The sequence below is a fragment of the Cyrtonyx montezumae genome, unplaced genomic scaffold, assembly GCF_038088225.1.
Source record: "Cyrtonyx montezumae isolate F1298 unplaced genomic scaffold, pur_monq_1.0 scaffold_14, whole genome shotgun sequence".
In the NCBI taxonomy this organism is placed as follows: Eukaryota; Metazoa; Chordata; class Aves; order Galliformes; family Odontophoridae; genus Cyrtonyx; species Cyrtonyx montezumae.
In genome coordinates this window covers 9,221,290-9,242,205 of record NW_027071870.1, presented here as the reverse complement: position 1 = coordinate 9,242,205, position 20,916 = coordinate 9,221,290, and the positions used below count along the sequence as shown (strand labels likewise).

General features: G+C 41.7%; 1 protein-coding gene across 12 annotated transcripts in view; it reads left to right on the top strand.

The window, feature by feature from the left end:
- The window catches only part of ABI1 (abl interactor 1), a 74,759-nt gene that overhangs the window by 18,799 nt on the left and 35,044 nt on the right, over positions 1 to 20,916 (top strand). For all 12 annotated transcript variants that reach the window (XM_065731399.1, XM_065731398.1, XM_065731394.1 and 9 more), the window contains exon 2: positions 4,249 to 4,416. In XM_065731399.1, coding sequence (XP_065587471.1) covers positions 4,249 to 4,416 — 168 coding nt within the window. The remainder of the gene's footprint in view (positions 1 to 4,248; positions 4,417 to 20,916) is intronic.

Genomic DNA, 20,916 nt, shown 5'->3' with positions numbered 1-20,916 from the left:
TGGTTTTTAATATAAGTTTAATTTAGGCTTTGTCAAGATCGAATCTCAGAGCTGAAGTGGCAAGACCTTTGTGAACGAAATCAGAATTTTGAAACCAACCATAGGATCTGTCTTAGGCAGAAGCTTATACTCCCTAAACTTGAAAGATAGATAAATGACAACATGAGCAAAAGAGAACATAAATGGGTATATTGATGATATCTGAACAGAGTGGTTTTATTCTGTGAATGCTGATATGTGATAGAGACTAAATCCTCATGGTGACTGATAATAATAATGCTACTTTTCTCTTTAATCGGTTGATGAAAGGTGGGAGACACTTTTTAAATGAAAACAGCTGAGATGCAAAACTGAGCAATTATTCCATGCTTGCTTTGAAGCAAATGTACTGCAGCACTGAATTCATTAAAGGGATCCTGAGCAATAACAGCAAAGGCATAAAAAGTTACTGCAGAGCTGTTCCTCTGGCTTGGTTGCAGAGACTGATTGGGCCCTTGAACAGAATGCCAACATCTGAAAGGTGTTGGGCACTGAATAATTAACAGCACTGTTTAGCGTAGTGATTTTCTGCACAGCTTTAGGGCAGTGCTCTATTAGTAGTTTATCATGAGTGGAATTTTTTTTTATAATTGAGGATGCACGTATTCCAGCCGTTGGAGATGAAAAATGTGGAACAACATATGCCATGTGCTTAGGAGGCCAACTAATTCGTTCCTAGCAGGGCAGCTTGTCTCAGTGTGTGACCTGATGAGCTGCTTTCTGACCTTTGTCAAATGGAGCTGGTTGTTGCTTTCTTACAGGGAATTTCAAGCACAGAAAATAGGATGGCAGTGGGGAATGCAGGCTGGAGAAAAGGTAGTAAGAGTATGGACCAGCATGTGAATGCCTGCCCTCTAAAATTGCTTTGCAGTGTGAGCTGACATAATTTTGGAGGAAGCTGGTACATGTAGCTGCGTGCTGTAGGAACTAGAAGATGGTGGGAATTAGTTGAGAGTGAGAACAGTGGGAGGGCAGATGGCTTGTCCACTGTGCAGATACGGTTCTGGGGATGTGCCTGTGTGGGTGGTGTTTTGGAGGGGTGTGTGGGGCTGAGTGATGGGCAGATTCCTCATCATTTGACCTTGGAGTGGTGCTGAATTGAGAAAGCAGTAGATAAGATTTTACTCTTTTATTGTGGCAACTGCTTGGGTGTCAAGTCAGTTTTGACCACAATAATGTAATTGCTTTTAGGAAGCACTGTTATACAGGTTTGGATTTGAAAAAATGTGATAAGAGGTGTGGAATGCCATACTGCTTACGCATCTCTGTCCCCTTGGATTATACTAAGTTTTCTTTTAATCTCAATTAAACAAAAGCAGTTTCAAACTGTAGTTTTGTCATTCTGACGTGACTGTTAAGATGAGCTGGAAGTACAGGTTGCTTTTTAAGGGCGAGGACTTCAAAAGCTGTAATCTTCTTGATTTAAATAATGCTCAGTTTGCTACTAATTGACACTCAAAATTCCTTTCACATTGAGAACTACTGGGGAAATAACAGTACCTTTAAAGTTACTAACACAAAATCATAAAGTAATTCTGAACTGACGGAAAAACAAACATGTTGGCAGATCTCTAAATTTGAATAATTAACTGGTGCTCACTTGTTGTACTAAAGTGTCTGAAGGCATGTGAACATGCTTTATGGTCAGCACTATTTCTAGTTTTTGCGTAGAGAGAAATGAAAATAACAGTTCAATAATGCTGGAAATTCCTGCTCCCTCCTGCTGCTGCTCTTGGCTTTTCTCTCTCCACTCTCCATTTCCCACGCTGTGAAGCTGTAGCTTGTATCTTGTGGATACCAGCAGTTCTAATTAAACTATGCTGAAAACTATATGTCAAACCAGTTCTAATTTAAACTGTTATTTAAACTACTGAGTGAAGTTGTCTGAATTATCTGTAAAGCTTGAAAATATTTCTAATCTGATACCACTAGGACATGAAATACATTACATATCACAACTGCTCATCTAATCCTGCTGCCAAACCACTCAATTGGGCAAGTAACCAAAATTTTCAGTGCTTAGGCAATTGAGGACAAGGAGTTTCATCAATAAAAGAAGAAATTTTATTTTTGAAAGTTTTCTCATTTGAAAACACATAGTAACAGTGCTATAGCTTTATAATCTGTTGGTGTTCATTTAACAGTGTTTTAATCAAATCTTTAACAGAAAAATACCTTGAGTAAAGACTTGATATCCACTCAAGCATAGATCTAGAGGGAGAACTATGCTGACTGACTCTCACTGTCTGCGTTGAGTTCAGAAGGAGTTCTATTTCAGCAGTCTCTGAGGCTGCAACCTGCACTTCCACCACTGCTGAAGATGGAAGTTTACCTCTTTTTTTCTGTGGGCTAATAGTAATAATATTTTTATCATAAAATGGTCTGGGTTGGAAAGGACCTCCAGGTTCATCAAGCTTCAACCCCTCCCCCCCCCCCTGCAGTGGGCAGTTGCCAACCACTAGAGCAGGCTGCCCAGAGCCACATCCAGCCTTGCCTTGAATGCCTACAGGGATGGGGCATCCACACCTCTCTGGGCAACCTGTTCCAGTGCATCACCACCCTCTGAGTGAAAAACTTCCTCCTAATATGTAACCCAAATCTCCCGTCATAATTTAAAACCATCCCACAATTTTAAGTCGTTGCTAGTGATGATTTGAAGCTTCATATGCCCCTTTGGAGACTCAGGGTGTAGCAGTTAAACAGATCCTTTACTGTGAAAGCCTGTCTGCACAAGAACCAACTAGGAACATCTAGGAAGTATCAGTATTCTTTTAAAGTGGAAGGTAGCTTTGTTTGCAGTAAGAAATATTAAAACTTTTTCTTTTTTGCAATAACATATTCTTGGTACATGCAGTTGGTGTTTTACCCGTTGGCAGCAGATTGCATTAAACTGCTTCCTGTTTTTGAAAGCATCTGTGAATGCATTTGAAGGACGTTGACTAAAAGTGTTCTATTACATGTCAGAGCACTGATCATGGAACTAAACAAATTTCCTGGTGGTGGGATTTCATCCTTATTTCAGAAAGAATTATCTTTAGCATGTAGCATGGTATAACTCATGTTTCAGTATTTCTCATGCAGTGAATTAGTAATATACACGAGCAGCTTACCTCCCAGCTTTCTCCTTAAAGCAAGTGAGACAAGAAGGGTTCCTTATTAGATCTGGTACCTGATTAGATAGGTAATTAAGGGGCAGATTTAACATGGGTGGATGTTAACCAAATATACTGAAGAAGTAAGAGGTGAGATTCAGGGACAGATGGTAACTGCAACTGAACCAGCTATGGTACAGATAAGTGAAATGCAGGGTGGGTTCTCTGGCTTTTCTGTCAACATGTGATGCAGCTTGGTTGCTGCTTGAGATGATGACTCTGTGGGGCTGATGTGGTGGAAGAAGACAAGGAATGCATGAGGTGTGTGCCTTTTGTGGATGAAGGTGTGGATTGGAATTCAATCAGAGAAGAGTAGGAAACAACATGAGGCTTGGTGCTGCTGTGGGGCACCACTGTGGGAGGCAGGAGGAGAAGGAGGCTCAGGTGGGCCTTGTTCTGTATGAGTGGGACACAGCAAGGATCTGCTCCTGCACATGAGTGATACCTGAGCAAACGGGGCCAGCAGCAAACTGGAAGCTGTCAACGAAGGTTTATTAAGCTTCTATATGAGGAGAGAATGTCACAACTGCTGCTGCTTCCCCCCCTCCCCAGTCCTGGGCTGCAGCAGCCTGCCCAGCGGGAGGGCTGGTTTTGCAGAAGCCTTGCAGCATGTGTGGTGGGGACACTGAGCTGTGGGAAAATATTTTTCTATATTTAAGTTGTTCGGGCTGTGTGATCTCATATGAGATGGTGAAAACTGTTTCAATGTTCCTGGGGAATTGGAGGCTTTTCCGGAAATGAAGAATGTGCAAGGCAGGCTTTAGAAACTCAGTGCTGGCAAATCATAATGTTTTGATTTTTTTTTTTTTTAAATTTCTGCTGAATGGATTATTTCTTGGCATGTAATGTTATGCTTAAATAGTTCTCATTCTTTATTTGCACTTCATTATTGAGATTTTTTGAATGTAGGTGCAGACTGAGTACTTTGTCTGATGGGATCTTCTTGATTACAGATTCTTCTAAATATAAGTTGCATTTTTTTTGTTCCTGTCTTTTCTCCCCCATCTCCCACCCTTTTCCTGGCCTTGAGCAAACATCTTGTTATTTTGCTTTACAGGCTCCAGATAAAAGGAAAGCATTAGAAGAGACCAAAGCCTACACAACTCAGTCTCTAGCCAGCGTTGCTTATCAGATCAATGCATTGGCCAACAATGTACTACAGCTGCTGGACATCCAGGCATCCCAGCTACGGAGGATGGAGTCCTCCATCAACCATATCTCCCAGGTAATCTTTTTTAATAGAAGTTTTATGTTCCATCTTGTATTATTGAGAGATGGGTAGTTTATGTTGACTTCTTTGAATTTTGAGTAATGTAATTGAAAATGGTAAGACTTTCTTCTTTTAATATTTATGAAATCTACTTTCTAACAATGATTGTGATTGAAGTTAAAGAGTTCCTATATCATGAAGTACTGGGACTATTTGATTTTAAACAGTAGCTATAAGGTCCTAGAATCAGAAACTGCAGTTGAGAGAGGGTTAGAAAGGATTTTGTTTTCGAAGAAATCCAGATGTTTTATAACTGGAACTCAAAGGATTCGACCTAAAATGTTCATCAATGAATTTAGAACCTTTGTCAGTCAGCCAATGCTGTGTTAGTGATACACATTAGACCAAATTTCTTACATTTGAAGAAAAATGCTTCTTGTGGCCTCTGCTGTCTGCCTCCCTGCTAATCTCTGTGTATTGCTCTTACAGAATACTCATGGCTTCCAAAAACTGTAAATAGCAGCTCAGTGGTACCCCGAAAGCTGTCAGCTGGGAGGAGATTCTAGTGCATGTTCTCTTTCCTGGAAACAAACCTTTCTGAAACAGTTGTTCACTTAGTGTGTCAAGTCCTGTGCAGAGTTAAAAGCTCTATCAAATATTTATGTTGTTGTTGTCACTGAAACAGTTAAGTTGGAGGAAGTACAATTGGTGTAAATGAATTTCTTGCTCTGTCAAGTATTGACATGATGCTAGGATTATGACTGCATCTGAAGATGTGATTACATAAAGGATTGAACCAACAGGCCTCACAAGCATTGCATGACCTGTTTCACTGAGCACATATTTTGTGTTTGAGCTACAAGTGAAGCAGTTATTGTTAAGTTTTCGTTGGCCTGCTGATATGACTAATCGTGGAAAAAGCCAAAACGTTTGATACTAGCACAAAAGCTGTTAACCCTCTGTTCTGTTTGCTGCTTGAACTGAAGGCGCTATGCTGAAAGCTTTCGAGTCACCTGATACATGAACTGTTTGCTAAAGACTGTGAACAATCAGTGCTTTGTACAGCTTTTAAGCAGTGTTTAGCGAGGTCACTCATAGTTTCTGCTGGTGGTTGGTCTTTCCAGAAATGAATCCTAGCTTATAAATTAACTTTGTGGACTAATTTTATGGAACTGAACTGGATATGGATAACATATGTGTACTGGCTCAGCTGTTCGCTTTCATGTGTTTTTTGATCAAGTGCTTCAACTATGTATCTTAAATCTGCTGTGTGGTTGTTTGATCGACTGATTCTAAATTCTCCGAAGTTTCCAGAGTGTCATCTTTTCCCCTTGCTTGTATCAGTCATGAATATTTCTATGCCACTAAAGCATGGGAGGATGAATGTATTCTCAAAACAGAATTCTTTTCCATGGAAGAGGTATTGCCTAGAAACACAGATCTGAGGCACTGCCAGTCAACTACTCAGTTCTGGGTCTTGTAATACAGAGCAGATACCTAAGGGATAAGGTGCAATTTTATAAGGATATTTCTGGTAATGAGCACTGTGGAAGAAAATCCTATGGTTCTTTAGATCTGCAGTCAGTTTGTGTTCCCCTCCCACCTCTGTCCCTCAGTACTGATGTGCTGTTTCAGTTCTGTGTGTCTTTTCCAGAATGACTCTACTGTAAATGAGTGGACAGCTAATCTTGACTAGTAGCCACTTGACATTTCTCCTAGCTGTGTACCTTCTTCAGTGGAAACAGTAATCGGAAAAGTTAAATGGAGTGGTGTGCTTTATTCTTGCTACTGGAACTTAATTGTACAGATGGAAAAATGACTTGCTTTTGTTGGAAAAAATGAATTCAACTTCATTTCATTTTTTACTGGGAGCAAACAAGCTTCACATGAAAAATCATTCAGGGATGAGGGAATACTGCAGTGAGCAGCTCCAGGAAAGGCTCCTGCTATGGCTTCTACATAAAAGCTAGACCAGCTGCATATTTTATTTTCTATTACTGTTGTCTTTCAGCTGTAACCTGTGGATCTGAGGTAGCCTACCACAGAATTACTATGTCCATGATACAGAGCTGTGCACGAACAGATCAGTTGTTATACCCTTGGTGTTGACTTAGAACTTTTCCAAACTGACTGGCCTTTCCAGGCTGTTCTGATATGGCAGAGCAGACACTTGATTACTGTTACGAAGAAGTCTGTGAACCCCTCTGGTATATGAGAACCTACTTACCCTGTTAGGCAAGATTCTGGGGGAAAAGATAGCAGGCCCAAATTCTCCAGGCCTCTGTACTACAAGCTTTCTGCAGCAGTCACAGTTACATAACATGTTTCTGTCAGTTCCTGTTTGAGGTTTTAGTTTGGCTGTTCTGAAGACAAAAAAATACTTAGAAGATTTCAGGTAGTTGCTCAGCTGGTTTTGATGTAGGATAGGAAGGCAAAGCCATGCTGTGGTGTGCTCTCAACATTCCCTGTGGGACAGCAGTAAAATGGCAATGCAGGAAGGACCTGGGGCCCCATGTCACTTTTACCTACCCTGAGATGCTGGACTGTTAACATTGCAAGGCTTTGTTTGGGTATAGCTTATTACCTTCAGAAGAAGGGACAAAAAAAGCAATTTCCTTGGACTGAGCAGCAATAGCCAAGAGTGCCAAACGTTTGGTTTCTTTGTAGTGTCTGAAATGTGAGGTATTTGGAGTAGGTACTATTTCCTTTCATTGAGAAGATGAATGAAAGCATGGACTGGACGGTGATGGAATGAAAAGGTGGCTGAGGGTCAGCCTGAATGGGAGACAGCAGGAACGACCTTGGGCATCAAGGTGGGATAAGAATGAAGACCTTAGCATTTGGCATATGCCATTTCTTAAGGTTTTGGGCAATTCAGGTATTGAATAACCCAATAATTTTTCACGTTCCCTGCTGGTGAATTAAACGAGTTATTGTGCACTAGTGCTCTGAATGCAGTTTGTTTCATTATGGTTACTTTTTGTGTATTAAATGAGCTTATTCAGTAGACTAGAAATTAACTTTGTTTCATTCTTGCGTGGATCTTTGAGTGAATTCCTTGAGTCCTGTTGCATCTTTCCCTTTGTTATGAAAATTAATGTCTTTTAGCAGAGCAGTTGAAAATTTAGCTCTTTCTAGCTTAAACATTTGATAAGGAAAAACCACCTCTCTAGAAATTTGGCCCTACGCATTTTTGCTCTTGACTTACAATGTCCTGGTGGTTCCCCCTCCTCCCCTTGGAAATGAGCTAATTTAGGAAATGCACTTTAAGATAAATTTTTGCTGGTTCATTTCCATGGACTTGAAGAGGATGAAGATGAGACAGAGTTGTCAGAGGAGGGAGGCTGACAAGGGACATCCTTGTTTACAGTGCCAAAACTGGAAAATGTAACTGATCAGCACTTGCATTTATGTCTGAGCAGCTGCAGTAGTGGATGTAGAAACTGCTCCTGTTGTTTTTTTCCCTAGACATAAATAGTTTTTAAAAACCTCAGTTTTTAAGTCCACGGCTATTGAAATATGAAGAAAGCAATAGGCTTCTTTTTAAGAGATGATGTTTCGTACCAGGAGGCACTTGCACCCCTTAAAATGTTCAGTTCTCTTCTGCATCTGGAGCTCTTCTCTAATGCAAAATAAGAGCTGTTACAGAAAAATGTTCTCAAAGTGTAACTTTCAGTAGAAAAATATATGTGCATCTTTTCTCGCTGTCAAAAGTTAGAATCTTTTGAAACTAAGAAAATCATGTAATTAGTTTAGAAGAATCTTGCTGTCACTCCCTCATGTCTAATTCAAACATTGCCTGCAAGCAGAAAGCCAAATGCCTTTTGTATAGCATGGCCATCTGGCTGAGGGCAGTGGCAATCCTTCCGTACTCAGCTATTATCTTTTCTAGCACTTCTGAACCTTACAGATGGAGACAGTGCTATTCACACATATGTACCACCCTCACCTGCAAATAGCTGGGCATTTTCTGTTGAGCAGGTAACCAGTGAAGACCAGTGTGCATGAGGCTTCAGAGAAAATCTGCCGGAGATCCTCTGAGGCATGAAGGGGTGAGCTTCTGAGCAGCAGCAAGTTGAGAGCAGGCTGACTTGTCTTTGATTCCTGGAAAAAAAGAATACGATAGGTCTTAGGTGCTCAGCAGGTCTTCCCTGTTTGAAGAGGATAATACAGTGCACATGCAGTGGGAACTCTTCATGATTTAGTTTATGGGAAGGAGCTTTCCCTGAGTGTGTGTGTGCCTGTCTTAGATTTATGTGGTACTGCATTCAAGGGTTGTGGCATACAGTCACAACGCAGTTCATATTTGAAAGCCACAAAGTAGAAAGGGGCTAGAATATGCACTGAGTCATCTCCTGATGAGTGTTGGATGTCGTGCCTGGGAACAAACAGTTATGTAAATACTCTGGTACTCCTATTGGTGGTACTCGCCACATCTTCTTGGTGATGACTGTGGTTCCAAGGAGCAACTTCTAATGTGAAATTACCTCTTTAAAAGGAACAGATTGCTTAAAGCTCTGGTATTGCCCTCTAATATGATGAGCATATGGGCTGAATAATGATTGAACTGTTGTGTGGGAAGAAAATTATCCAGATCTGGAAAATGACTGGATGCTGCTAACAAGCAGGGTCAATATTGCATTGTTCAGAATAGTCTCTGGAGACCATTCAGAATATAAAGCATGTCCTCAGCAGATCTGAGGATAATTCTAAGCTAGGAAAGTTGGTTTGTTTGCTGAATGACAGAGCTTCAGTGCAGAAGAACCTTGAGGACTGAGTCAGCAAAAATCTTAGGAAAGGTAGTGAGGTGCATGAGTTTGTACAGGCTGGGAGGTGAATGTCTGAGCAAGTCCTGGGAAGGATTCTGGGGGTTAATACACTTCCATACATTTGCTGGGTGAGGAAAACAGCAGCACAGGGCTGCCTTGGGAAGAGTGCATCTGGAGGGCACTGGCTGTCATCAGCTCTGCAAGAGCTGATGTGAGAAGGCTTCACCTGGAATGCTGTGTCCAAACTTGTTTCACTCTTGCCTTGTTCAAGAGAGCTGTAGGGAATATTGGAGAGAGTCTCAGCAGAGGTACTGAGATGGTCAGGAGCATGAAGTTACAAGGAGAGGCTGAAGGCATTGTTCAGTCTGACAAAGAGGAAGCTAAGCAGTGACACAGTGGTGTAGCCATCAGCTATTTGTGAGTCTGGCTCAGTCACCTCTGTAGTTAACCTCTCCTGTAGTGGCAGTGCAGAAAGGAGCAGGTTCTGATGTGGAGCTCTTCATTTTGAAGGGTGGTGTACCACAGGTTACTCAGTGGTGCTATTCCATTCAGTGTTGCACTGTGAATAGCTGAACTAACCCTAAAATCTGACTTGCTGTCCTTGCAAGGCAAATCAAAAGCTAAAGGACTTAAATTGTGATGGAAGGGGGTGGAGGCAGCTTTTAAGTCAGGGAAAGAATGCCACTCCATGTCTGCAAATCTTGTTAGCTCTACTTCCATACAAACTTTCCCTGCCACACATCCAAAAGTGCGTGAGGAGACAAAGTGTTTTTGCAGGAACCAGAACAGCATTTAATGTATACATTAGAAAGATAATGTCTTATCTCTCTTTCTCTTGGACTGCTTTTGCTTGTCAACAGACAAATATTCCAAATATGGTAAAGAAGCTTGTACCTTTTGTTTAAATTAACCTTCCCTTGGATGGCATTTACTCTTCTAATAAAGTGCTGACTATCTTTGTGGCCTTTGCTTCACATCCTGTTCTTCCTGCAGTCTGTAATAGAGGCCAAGGCTCCCAGAAGCTGCTGCAGCTCAGTTGTGCTGTTCTTGCTCTGCTTATCTGTCTGCTTATGAAAATTGTTAAATACAGTGTGTAAGGGTTGCCCTATTTGCTGTTCTGTTGAGAAATTGTGTCCACAAATAAATACACGTAGAATTTGTAACTCCTGTGCAGCTCAGCTGATGATGTTCTCTTTGTTTCTTAAACAAAATAACTATAATGAGATTTTTAAAATTATTTGCTGTTATGAAAGAATAAGCCAAACTGTTGGCCTGTCTGTTCTGACTGGCCACCTTAGTGACTCCCACAGAGCAGCTGCTTTGATGGGAAAAAAAGGAATTGAGTCAGAAACTTTTGTTTCCTGTCATTCTTTATTCCCACCTGTTTTTGTGAATGTGTTCTTGGGGAACAGGAGGGACTGCTAACTGTAGTGCTTGTTCACTGCAGTGAAATCCTTCCTAGACCCATTCCCATTCCACAGTCTGGTAGAAGTGTATTAAAAATGGATAATTTTCTATATCTTGTAGATCACGAAAACTTCTTTTCTGCTGGATGGATGTTTAGCTGTAAGCTTTAGATACTGATTAAATACTGAATTAAGAGGCCTGATGCAGCTTTGCGTTTTCTAAATCAAAGCAAAAATCCCACAGCTGCAGACTTGACTCTGGAAGGTTTTGTGCAACAAACAGGTCAAAGATGTTTGTGCAATCTTTTTTTAATGAAAACCTCTTATATCTGGAAGATATATCACATAAATGAAATGCATCACTAACCTGCTGCAGAGTCACTTATTAGACTTCAAGAATCTATTTCTTCTTCAGATGCATCTGATTAGATTGCTGGCCAAAATTAATTTTCCGTTTCAGGTGTCTGTAAACGGTCAGTCTTCATGTGAATAATTCTTGTCTCCCACTGAAATAGAAGTTATCCCTGTCAGTGGCATAAGGGCTAAGAAAGAAAACAGAAGGGATAAAGTGTTGGGTGCAAGAACATTGTGTAATAGAGCAGCAGGTAACCAGCTGTCAAACCATTAAATTGATCACCATATCTGTGCCATCCAGGTGGGGAGTTCTTTTTTTTATAGCTGAATAGGATTATACTTCAGCTGACTATATTCAGGGAAAGGGAGAGAAGAAGAGGGTTTGAAAGCTGTGTTGCAGAACTGGCATCTTGGTCATGTTACGTTGCTGAAACTGCTCCTCTTCCTGATCAGGCATGGTGCCTATGGCTGGGCTTCTTATATATGGTTACGTTTTGACTTTGGGGAAAAAAGGTGCAAGAAGTGTGGGAGTCTGTCAGACTGTTCACTTTAACAAATGCTTGTCATGTGGCTGCTGTGCCCAGGAGTGTGTCCATCTCCTAGCACCAGTGGGACAGAATGAGCTTGTGTCGGGCTGTGCTCAGGGTGCAAAATATTCCTTTCATGTACGGGGGGAAGAAAGTGTGTGAGAAGCTGCATGCATTCATATATTTTATAGCAGAACAGATAAATATAAATAGTTTTCTATGAATGTTATTATTTTCAGAACTACTTATTCTATTGGAGAGCTTTGATTCTAAACTGATCTGCTGCTAGTGCCATTACAGAAAGGAGGATGAGCAGGGGGAATAAATTCTGGGTTTGTTCAGCTAAATTCTGCACTGTAGGTAGTTAGGTTTTATTTGTTTGTTTTGAGAAAAATAGTAATATATTTTGTGCTAATACAGTTTGAATGACAGTTGTGCAGTGATTGGATGCAATGGTTTGCCTTTTCAGCCATTTCTGCTTGGAATGCTGGCTGTGTGTAGAAGTAACCTCCATAGAAGTATGCCTGCATCTTCCTCAGTCTTGAAAAATAAATTGTTAAAACTGTCATTTTCCCTTCATGCCTTTGTTTCTGGCTCCAGCAAACTATTGTTTATGAACAGTTAAACTATATGGGCAGTAAAACGTACATAGTACAGAGCCATGGGATCACAGAACTTACATTTTGTTTCCTCTTTGAGAGTCTGCTAAACAAGAATGGCATTCTCCTGAGTACACCCTTTAATGGAAATGTAGTGGTTCTGTAGCTTCACCTGTTTGTGCCTAAAAGCATTTGTTTCTTCCCTGGTGTGTTGTCTTGGGATGGTTTTTGTTTGCAGGTATGTACAGCACAACCCAGCAGAGGAGTCTGAAGTATAGATTGTGGTTCCTCTAACTCACTTCTCTGTTCTATGCTAGCCATAGGAAATAATGTTTTGTCAACCAAAGGTAGGTTTGATCTTGTCACGCTGTCTGGAATTCCTGTATGTGGCACAAACAGGAGTAACGAGGGTGTGAGTAAGAGCTGTCAGGCCTCTGTACAATCTGAAAACAGGATAGGGACCTTACAGTTAGAGGAATCTTGTTAGGAATTACAAAACATATTAGTGCTTCACAGAAGATCAACTGAACCATCTATTGAAAATACAAGAACAATGAAGTACTGAATGGTGACTGAAGTTTTTGTTACCTATTGAACTCTGGGTCTTTTTTTTTTCCTTCAATTTGTACAAGATTCAAAACTAGGCTGGATAAGAATGCAGGATAAGCCTTCAAGCCACAAATCAACCTTTATCTGACTGGATAGGGGATAAACGTCATCTTTGGGAAGTTGATCCTTCACTGTCCGTTTATAGGATTTCCTTGCATGTGGTGTTAAGACAATTATTGGGCAGAATGCTGGGTGTACTGTAGGACTAAATGAGATGTGTTGTTCTGTAGGCAAAACCTGTCTCCAGCAACACCTTTTAGCCTAGTTTAGAAGTTTTTGAGCAATGTATGTGCTTTTGCTAAGAGCTAGCAGGTATTGTATATTAAAGCCTGATTGGAAATGAACCATCCTTTCTTTTTCTATTATTTATTTATTTATTCTCTTTGCACACTGAGGATGGTCTACTCACTTTTTTGTCACTGTCCTAGTCTCCTTCTAAACTGAAGTAACTCGCTGTATCTGTTTCTGCAGTACAGGAGTGACATCAATCCATGTGACCTGCAGACACGCCCAATAGTGGCCTGCTGTAATAGTAAGAAGACAGCTAAGCACAGATATTTATCCTTCACTTCTTAGTTTTGAAGTATCCTCTTTGTAATAGGTTTGGAGCCACACTGGCATCTGGATATTTAAAAAGGTGGAAGCATCTTCTGATTCATGGTCTTTTTGTTAATGTTTTGTTCCTTTTCTCAGTACGACCTGTGGCACACTAACAAATAACAAGTCTTCAGGAAATGGTAGTTGGCTCCTGGAAGCTTTCTCTGAGAAAAATTCAACTTAAATCACTTGGTGTATTTTCCTGCTTTAAGTATTCCTCTTGCTGTGTAGCAGGCCTTATGGCTGGCAGAGAGAGGATATCAAGCTTCAATTCTATTTCACTTGTTTCTTGCTTTTAGACCTCCAGACCTGGGAGCAAGAGGAGCTTGATGGGACCAGAGCTCCAAGTTACTTTCATCTTCTTTTCAAAGAACTGACGTTATCTCTCAACATCTTAATGGAAGTGTATTCCTCTCGGCTGCATTAAAGGTGCAGTTCTTCAGCCAATGTAGAAGCCCTTTGGAGATGCCCTCTAGCACTGACTGAATTACTTGGAATAAATGTACCTAACATTTATTCTTTCTGCAAAGTACAGGAAAAACATTTCACACGAAAAACAGCCTTCAAAAATGCTTTCCCTGAAGGAAGACTAAGAGAATGCTGCTTAAATTATTAGGTAGTGACTGGTCACCTAGTTTTGAATTACTCAAAAGTATTATCTAATTAATAGAATTAAAAGATGTGGTGTGAGTTTTCCCAAATGCACGCTTAGAAAGCAGAGGTTCTGCAAATAATTACATAAGGAAACATTCTGGAAAAACAATGGGAACTATCTGCAGATTTGAATAAAGATTTCAGTTCTTTTTCTGTGTACTTATCCCCTTCTGCCCATTTGCCTACTTTTCTTCGTCATCACAGTCCTTAAAAACAAATACATAGTTGTTGTTTACACTGTCAGTATCCTTCTGGGAATAAACACTGACTGTAATGCTGGGTAGATATGCATAACTTAAATCCAAAGAGTACATTGACCTCGGGAAAATCAGGGTTTACTGAAACAATGGGGAGGAGATGGGCAACAGAAGTTTGCACAGCTGTCTTTCTGTGATCCATTAAATTACATCCTGATGTACCCCTTTATCTCACAGGAAAACATTTAACTCCCCACTGCTGCCTCCCTCCCAGTTCGGGTAAGCGTAGCAATTGCAGAAGCTCAGCAGCTCTTGTGTGTGTGCTGAGCCCTGTGCTGTTGCCCAGGTCAAAGGTCAGTCATGCATGAGTGCTCATTGCTGTGAGGCTTTCTCTTGAAATGCTGCTGTGGCTTATAAACCACCACAGCAATGGGAATACCTTTATGGAGCACTAGGATTCCTTCCCCAGCTGGCTTTAAACAGTTCCCTGGTTAGCATCTGTGTAGTGTTTTGCCTAAAGTGACACTGAAGACATCTCCATTCTGTTTTATTTTTTCCCTGCCATTTTCTTCTGCTGTGCGGGTTTGTTGTCTGTCCCTTCCCCTCACCTCAATGTGGGATCAGTTATACTGTAGACAAGGTCATGCGAACTACACTTTGCCTTTCTTCTGTCTTCTGTAGACTGTCTTCAGTAAGATGTCTCTTCCAAAGGCATTTTTCTTCTTCCCAAGTGTTTGCAGTCAAGTTAAATCTCTATACTAGTAAAAGCACAGTGGAAATGTCTAATTGCCTGCCTAGTTGTTGAGAATTTCTGATTGGTCTGACTAATAAATGCCCTGTAATAGTGCTGGGATAGTGTGTTCAGCAGTGGGCTGCAGTACTGATGCCCTCTGTATCTGCATGCACAGCTTGTCTTCAGGACCACTACCTTCTTTGAGCTTCTGTGTACACGCACGAAAAGTCTTTGCCTTGATGGCAAGCTGAGAGCATGTTAGAGTGATCCTAGAAAATGGGAAAGGTGGTGGAGTAGGTTCCTTTTAGGCTAGGATCTGCCACAGTGCTGTATCTTCAGAGATGTTTTAGCTGGAGAATGTTGTGACTCAGTATGCAGTGAATGCTGTGTGCTCGTGCTGTAAAGGCGTGGATGTTCAGTGTCACAACAGTGGTGTTTCATACTGATGGTGACCAAGAGTAGGAGACTGAGGGGAATCCACCTACAGAAACTGCGTGTAATGCTGTAGCAACAGCATATAACTTCCTCTTCTTATTGCTTGTAAATTAGAATGGCAATGGAGAAGTGCAGCAGTCTTAGTAATTCTGTCTCTGCCCTAACTGCCCCTTCAAACTGTTAAATGTCATACATGCATGTGACTTGGTTGTCAGTCTTCTGCTTTTACTTAATATATCCCAAATTACAAGAAGCCTGTATGACTCAGTCCAAAATTGTTACTGCTGTTTTATCATTTGTGTGAGGGAATTTTTATTATTTCTCCTTTTTTTTGCTAGATTGTCTTAATACATTATGGGGAGTGGGATGTTGGAAGATGTTTAATAGAATCACAGAATGGTTTGAGTTGGAAGGGACCTTAAAGATCATCCAGTTCTACCTCCCTGTTGTGGGCAGGGTTGCCATCCACTAGATCAGATTACCCAGGGACCCATCCAACCTGGCCTTGAACACTTCCAGGGATGGGGCTTCCACAGCTTGTCTAGGCCACCTGTGCCAGTGCCTCACCACTTGCTTAGTAAGAAATTTCCTCCTGAATTCATAATCTGAATCTCCCCTCTTTTAGTTTGAAGCCATTCCCCTATCTGCCCATGTAAAAAGTTGGTCTTTTTCCTGTTAGTAAGTTCCCTTTTAAGTACCGGAAGGCCACAATGATGTTTCCACAGAGCCTTCTCTCTAAACAAAGCCAGCTCCCCTCTGTCTGTCCTCATACAGGAGGTGCTCCAGCCATCTGACTGTCTTTGTGGCTTGGTTCTCTTCTCAGCCTACACCATCAGCTCCACATCTTTCTTCTGATGTTCCCTCAGGCCTGGCTGGATGCAGTACTCCAGATGGTACCTCACGAGGGGAGAATCACCTCCCTTGCCCCATTCCCACTCCTCATTTGATGCAGCCCAGGATACAGGTGGCATTCCAAGCTGCAAGTGCATACTGCTGGCTCATGACAGCTTGACCACCAGGACCCCCAAATACCTCTCTGCGGGGCTGCTCTCAATTAGTTCTTCTCCCAGTCTCTGTACGTATCTGGGAGTGCCCTGACTCAGGTGCAGCACCTCACACTTGGCCTTGTTGAATCTCATTACACTTACATCAGCCTACTTTTTAAGCCTGTCCAGGTTAAGTTTGAGTTGGGTGAAGTTCAAGTTATTCCCAAGCATACATCTTGTTCTCTGTTATGCCTCCAGCAGGCAGCTGTTTACTGAAGGAGACTGAGAAAGGGAAGACTGGGTTAGAAAGCTGAATTCTTGTTTCAAAAACAAATGAGAACAAAAAAGCAAAGTGCTCATCAGATCCAGTTGTTCTGGTGTTAGTGGTGCAGGAGTGTGTTTTGTTGCAGTAATCCAATGGAGGGCAGTAGTATGGGCAGGAAGTTAGCTGCAATGTGAAATAAGTATACCAAGAACTTTGAAGTGAAATCTATATTGGATAAGGGCTGCTTCAGCTGTCTTGTCTTATTGATAGTACTCACCAGTTATGGGCGTGAGAGAAAAGTGGCCATTGCTGGTGATTGTCACATCGGAGGGTCATCTCACAGAGCTGCAGTAAAGTTGCTTGCTTCATACAAAATCTTGAAAAGTGCACATCAGTCTTCTCATAAGCACACAAAGGTTGAAGAAAGAAGAAAAAATAAGATGTGGTAAACTCAGTTTATGGTAAAGATCTTGCAGCCAGATGATGGCCAGTTAATTAATACTGATGAGTTGTTCTTGGTGCAGTGCTGATGCACCTAAAAACCAGCAAGGTTTCCCATGATATTTTATCACTGCCATCAGATGAAGTAAAATCAAAGAGCTTTAGAAATAGTGTTGTTCCTTGGATGATTTGTAATCAAAACTACGTGTGCAGGTGGGTAAGGGATGCTCTATGTCATTTCCACTTATATTTCCTCTATTTTATGGCTTAGCAAAACCATCTGTCCCAGGACTGTCTATCTTAGATGCCTCATAGGCCCTGAATTCACTTCTGGATTTTGTGCAAGGGCAGAGAAAGGTGGTTTTTATGTGGGAAATTTTTTCTTCTTTAGCATAAAGATTATTTTGAGATGCACAGTAAATGCTCTTTCCGAACCACATAACATACATTTGTATTTGAAAAATCTTTTCTTCTTGCTATTAGAGGTGATAAAACAGTCATTTAACTGTGGCTGTATTAAGTCACTTTTTCAAAGTTTTTCTCCCTTAGACCTTGAAACGTCAGGTTACAAATATATGTGGGGGACTGGCTTTTTTTCTTTCTGGCTTGTCACCCTGTCTGTATCAGTTCCTTACCTCTGACAAACCTTCTGAAAGTTCAGACTTGTTCTGTTGAGTTTATTTTTTATAGACTTTTTTTAGATGGTTTCCTTTTCAGCCACCTGCAGTGCACTTTGCAATTGCACATGTTCATCTCCTATGAAGTTACTTTTTTTGGCACACAAAATGCTTTTCATTTAACATACAATTTTGTTAAACTCCCATGGTGGTTCTTTAGTGAGTCCAAACTACTGCAGAAGCCTTTTGATTTTTCCTTTCTGTCCTTGTGCTTTTCTTCACTCAAGAACATATTTAGATTTGTATGCTTTGTTTAATTCTAGGCAAGTGTGCTGCTTCCACTAAGGAAAAAGTAGAGCCTCATTCAGCCACTTCAGAATGCTGAAGTTCTCATGTGGGAGCTTGCATAAGCATATTTTTCTTCTGTTTTGTGTCTTTTTTTTTAATGAAACTACTCATGCATGCATATCTTGACTACTACCCAACTAAAATGCAATTCAAAATGACAGAAATCTAATTTCAGGTACTGAAATACACTTGTGTGTACTGTTGGGATTTTGACCTTGTATAATCAAAAGCGTTTATCTGCTTTTTTTGCTTTTTAAGACCGAATACAAAGTTAACATACTATGACTGCACATCCCAACTGTGTTTTTCTGTCAAAATCAATCAGTAGGATTGCACACTTGAAACACTTCTCTTTTGAAGTGCCTTCTATTTTAAAAAGCACTTTTAATCAGCAGATTTTTGCATTTCTGGCTTGTTTTCAAATGTAATTAATAAGTCATTGGTTCAATTTATGTAGCTTTTCTATGGAAACTTGTATTAGCAATGCAACTGGTGTTAACCATTAAAATGTCTGCTCAGCTCACTTTGTAAACCATCTTTCCTCCTCTGCTGAGCTGTGAAGGAGGTACCTTCATGATTCCTCTATCAGAATCTTTTCCTGGTGAAGGGAGCCCAAGAGTTGCAGAGATGACTCAATAGTGGTGTATTTTTTTTTCTACCTATTTATTTTACCCAGGTTCTCAAAGAGGGAGCTGAACTTCCAGCTGAATGTAGAGGACTAAAAAAGGGAGCTAGAAATAGAATCATAGAATCCTGAGTTGGAAGGGACCCACAAGGATCATCAAGTCCAACTCCTGGCTTCAAATAAAGAAGTTCTGTCCAGATGTTCCATGATGTCCTTGAGCTCCATCCCTCGGGGCCGTGCCCACTGCCCCGTGCAGCCCGTCCATGCCCACCGCCCTCCGGTGCAGAACCGTTCCCTGACCCCCAGCTGCCCCTCCCCTGACACAGCTCCACGCCGTTCCCTCGGGCCCTGTCGCTGTCACACAGAGCAGAGCTCAGCGCTGCCCCTCCGCTCCCTGTGAGAGCTGCAGCCACCATCAGGGCTCCCCTCAGCTCCTCTGCTCTGGGCTGAGCACACCCAGGGCCCTCAGCCACTCAGTCATATGTATTGCCCTCCGCCATCTTTGTAACCTTTCTTTGGGCACTTTCTAATAATTTTATGCCCTTTTCATGCTGTGGCACCCAAAGCTGCACGCAGTACTTAGGTGAGGTTGCACCAGTGCATTATAGAGCGGGACAATGGCTTACATTGTCTGTCTAGCAATGCTGTGCTTGATGCACCCCAGAATACAGCTGTCCTTCCTGTGTATATACGTTTGGTGTGCTCAAATGCTTAAAATCAGCTTTGGTTTGACAAAGCATTGGAAGTATGATCTGTAGCTCACTTAGGCTGTTTCACAAGCAATTTATCCTTGGTGGAAGCTGTTTGACAGAAACCTTTGCTATCTTTGTTGCTGCATTTCACTGTGCTTGCAGTGGCGGCTGTGCAACATTGTCCCTACCCATGACCAGCCATGCCCCATGTCTGTGCCCACTCTGAGTGCAGTGAAAGTGTCAGCCCTGGAGCTGGCCTGAGCTGTCAGACAATTCACTAGGAGCAGCATGGGAAGTCTGGCAGAGCCAGGAATAGAGCTTCCATCTGCTGTTCCCCAGGCTCTCGCTCCCAGCCGCAGACCCGTCCCACCTCTTCCCTTTGCTCGGGTAACAGCCGCCTCCTGTGCTCAGGGCCAGCTGGTTCTGCAGCGCTGCTTGACCGCCATACTCCAGATGTTTGACGTTCCATTTCCCCATACTTCTGTGAACTTCAGCAAAGTGCTGCTGGCATTTTACCAATGCAACAGGGGAGGAGGGAGGACTGTTGCCTTAACCATTTTCTTTCCATTAGGAGGGTCTCCACAGAGCTGCTAAAATTCTTCCTCTTTAAAGACTTAAACTCTTTTGTTGTCGTCTGACAATCTTCCTTCCCACTTCTCTCTCTTTGTCCCCAGATATGCTCTGCAAATCTCCTGTCTTATTCTTGGTGTTGACATCCTCTTCCTCTCACCTGAGGAAGACAGAGTAGGGAGTAAGGATGTGTGGAGGTTCCCTTGTGTCTCTTTGTAGGTACTGCTCATTCATAGAACCCAGTTCTGTGAGGTGGCATCTCCCAGGCACAACATCCCGTGTTGTTTTCTCAGCACCATGTGCAAGCCTGCTGTTTGGTAGCTGTTAGAGGATAATATAAGGAGCTTCTTTCCTTTGTCTTGCATGAATGAAGAGTGCGTACCCTTTGAAGCAGTATTCCCATTTCCAATTTGCACCAAGAAGACATGTCATGCTTCAGACTGAGTCCAGGTCTTGGATGACCAGGCTGGTTTCCTTGCTCTGATTCTTGTCCTAGAATGTCACTCATCTGCCTAGCCCCTCCACTGTGTCCTTGCTCTGTGTCCCCTTTCTGCTCAGTTTCTCCAGCATAGTATGTGACTAGATTTTCCAATGGGGAACTCTGAAAAGGATCTGTATAAATAATCCTTTTGCTAGACAGAGCTCTCTTCTCTTCCAGTTTCAAAGCTGCTCTATAGGTATATGTGCAACTTCAGAGACTGTTTTGGAAATCAGAGTCTTTAAGTCCAGTTCTCAGTGAACCCTATTCTGGAAACCTTTCTTCCAAAAGGAAGTTTTGTAACAGCAGGAGGGCTAAAGGTGAGGCTATTTGTCTGTGGCCAGTAAGCTTTAAGCCTAGTTCTCTAGCTCTTGTTTTCAGCTTCCTGATTTTAAGGAGGCTCATTAATGTAGCAGCACTCCCCTTCCCCTCCTTTTTTTACTTTTTTTCTTAGTTTAAGATATATCTGTGTTTGTTGGTCAGAAATCAGTTTTCTGTTAAGTTTACCTAGCACAGGACTTGCTCGAGCTTAAGAAATTTAACACTAATGCAGGGAGTATCTTGAGCAAGAGGTGCTGTGGTCTGTATTATTGTTTAATATTCTTTGCTTCTG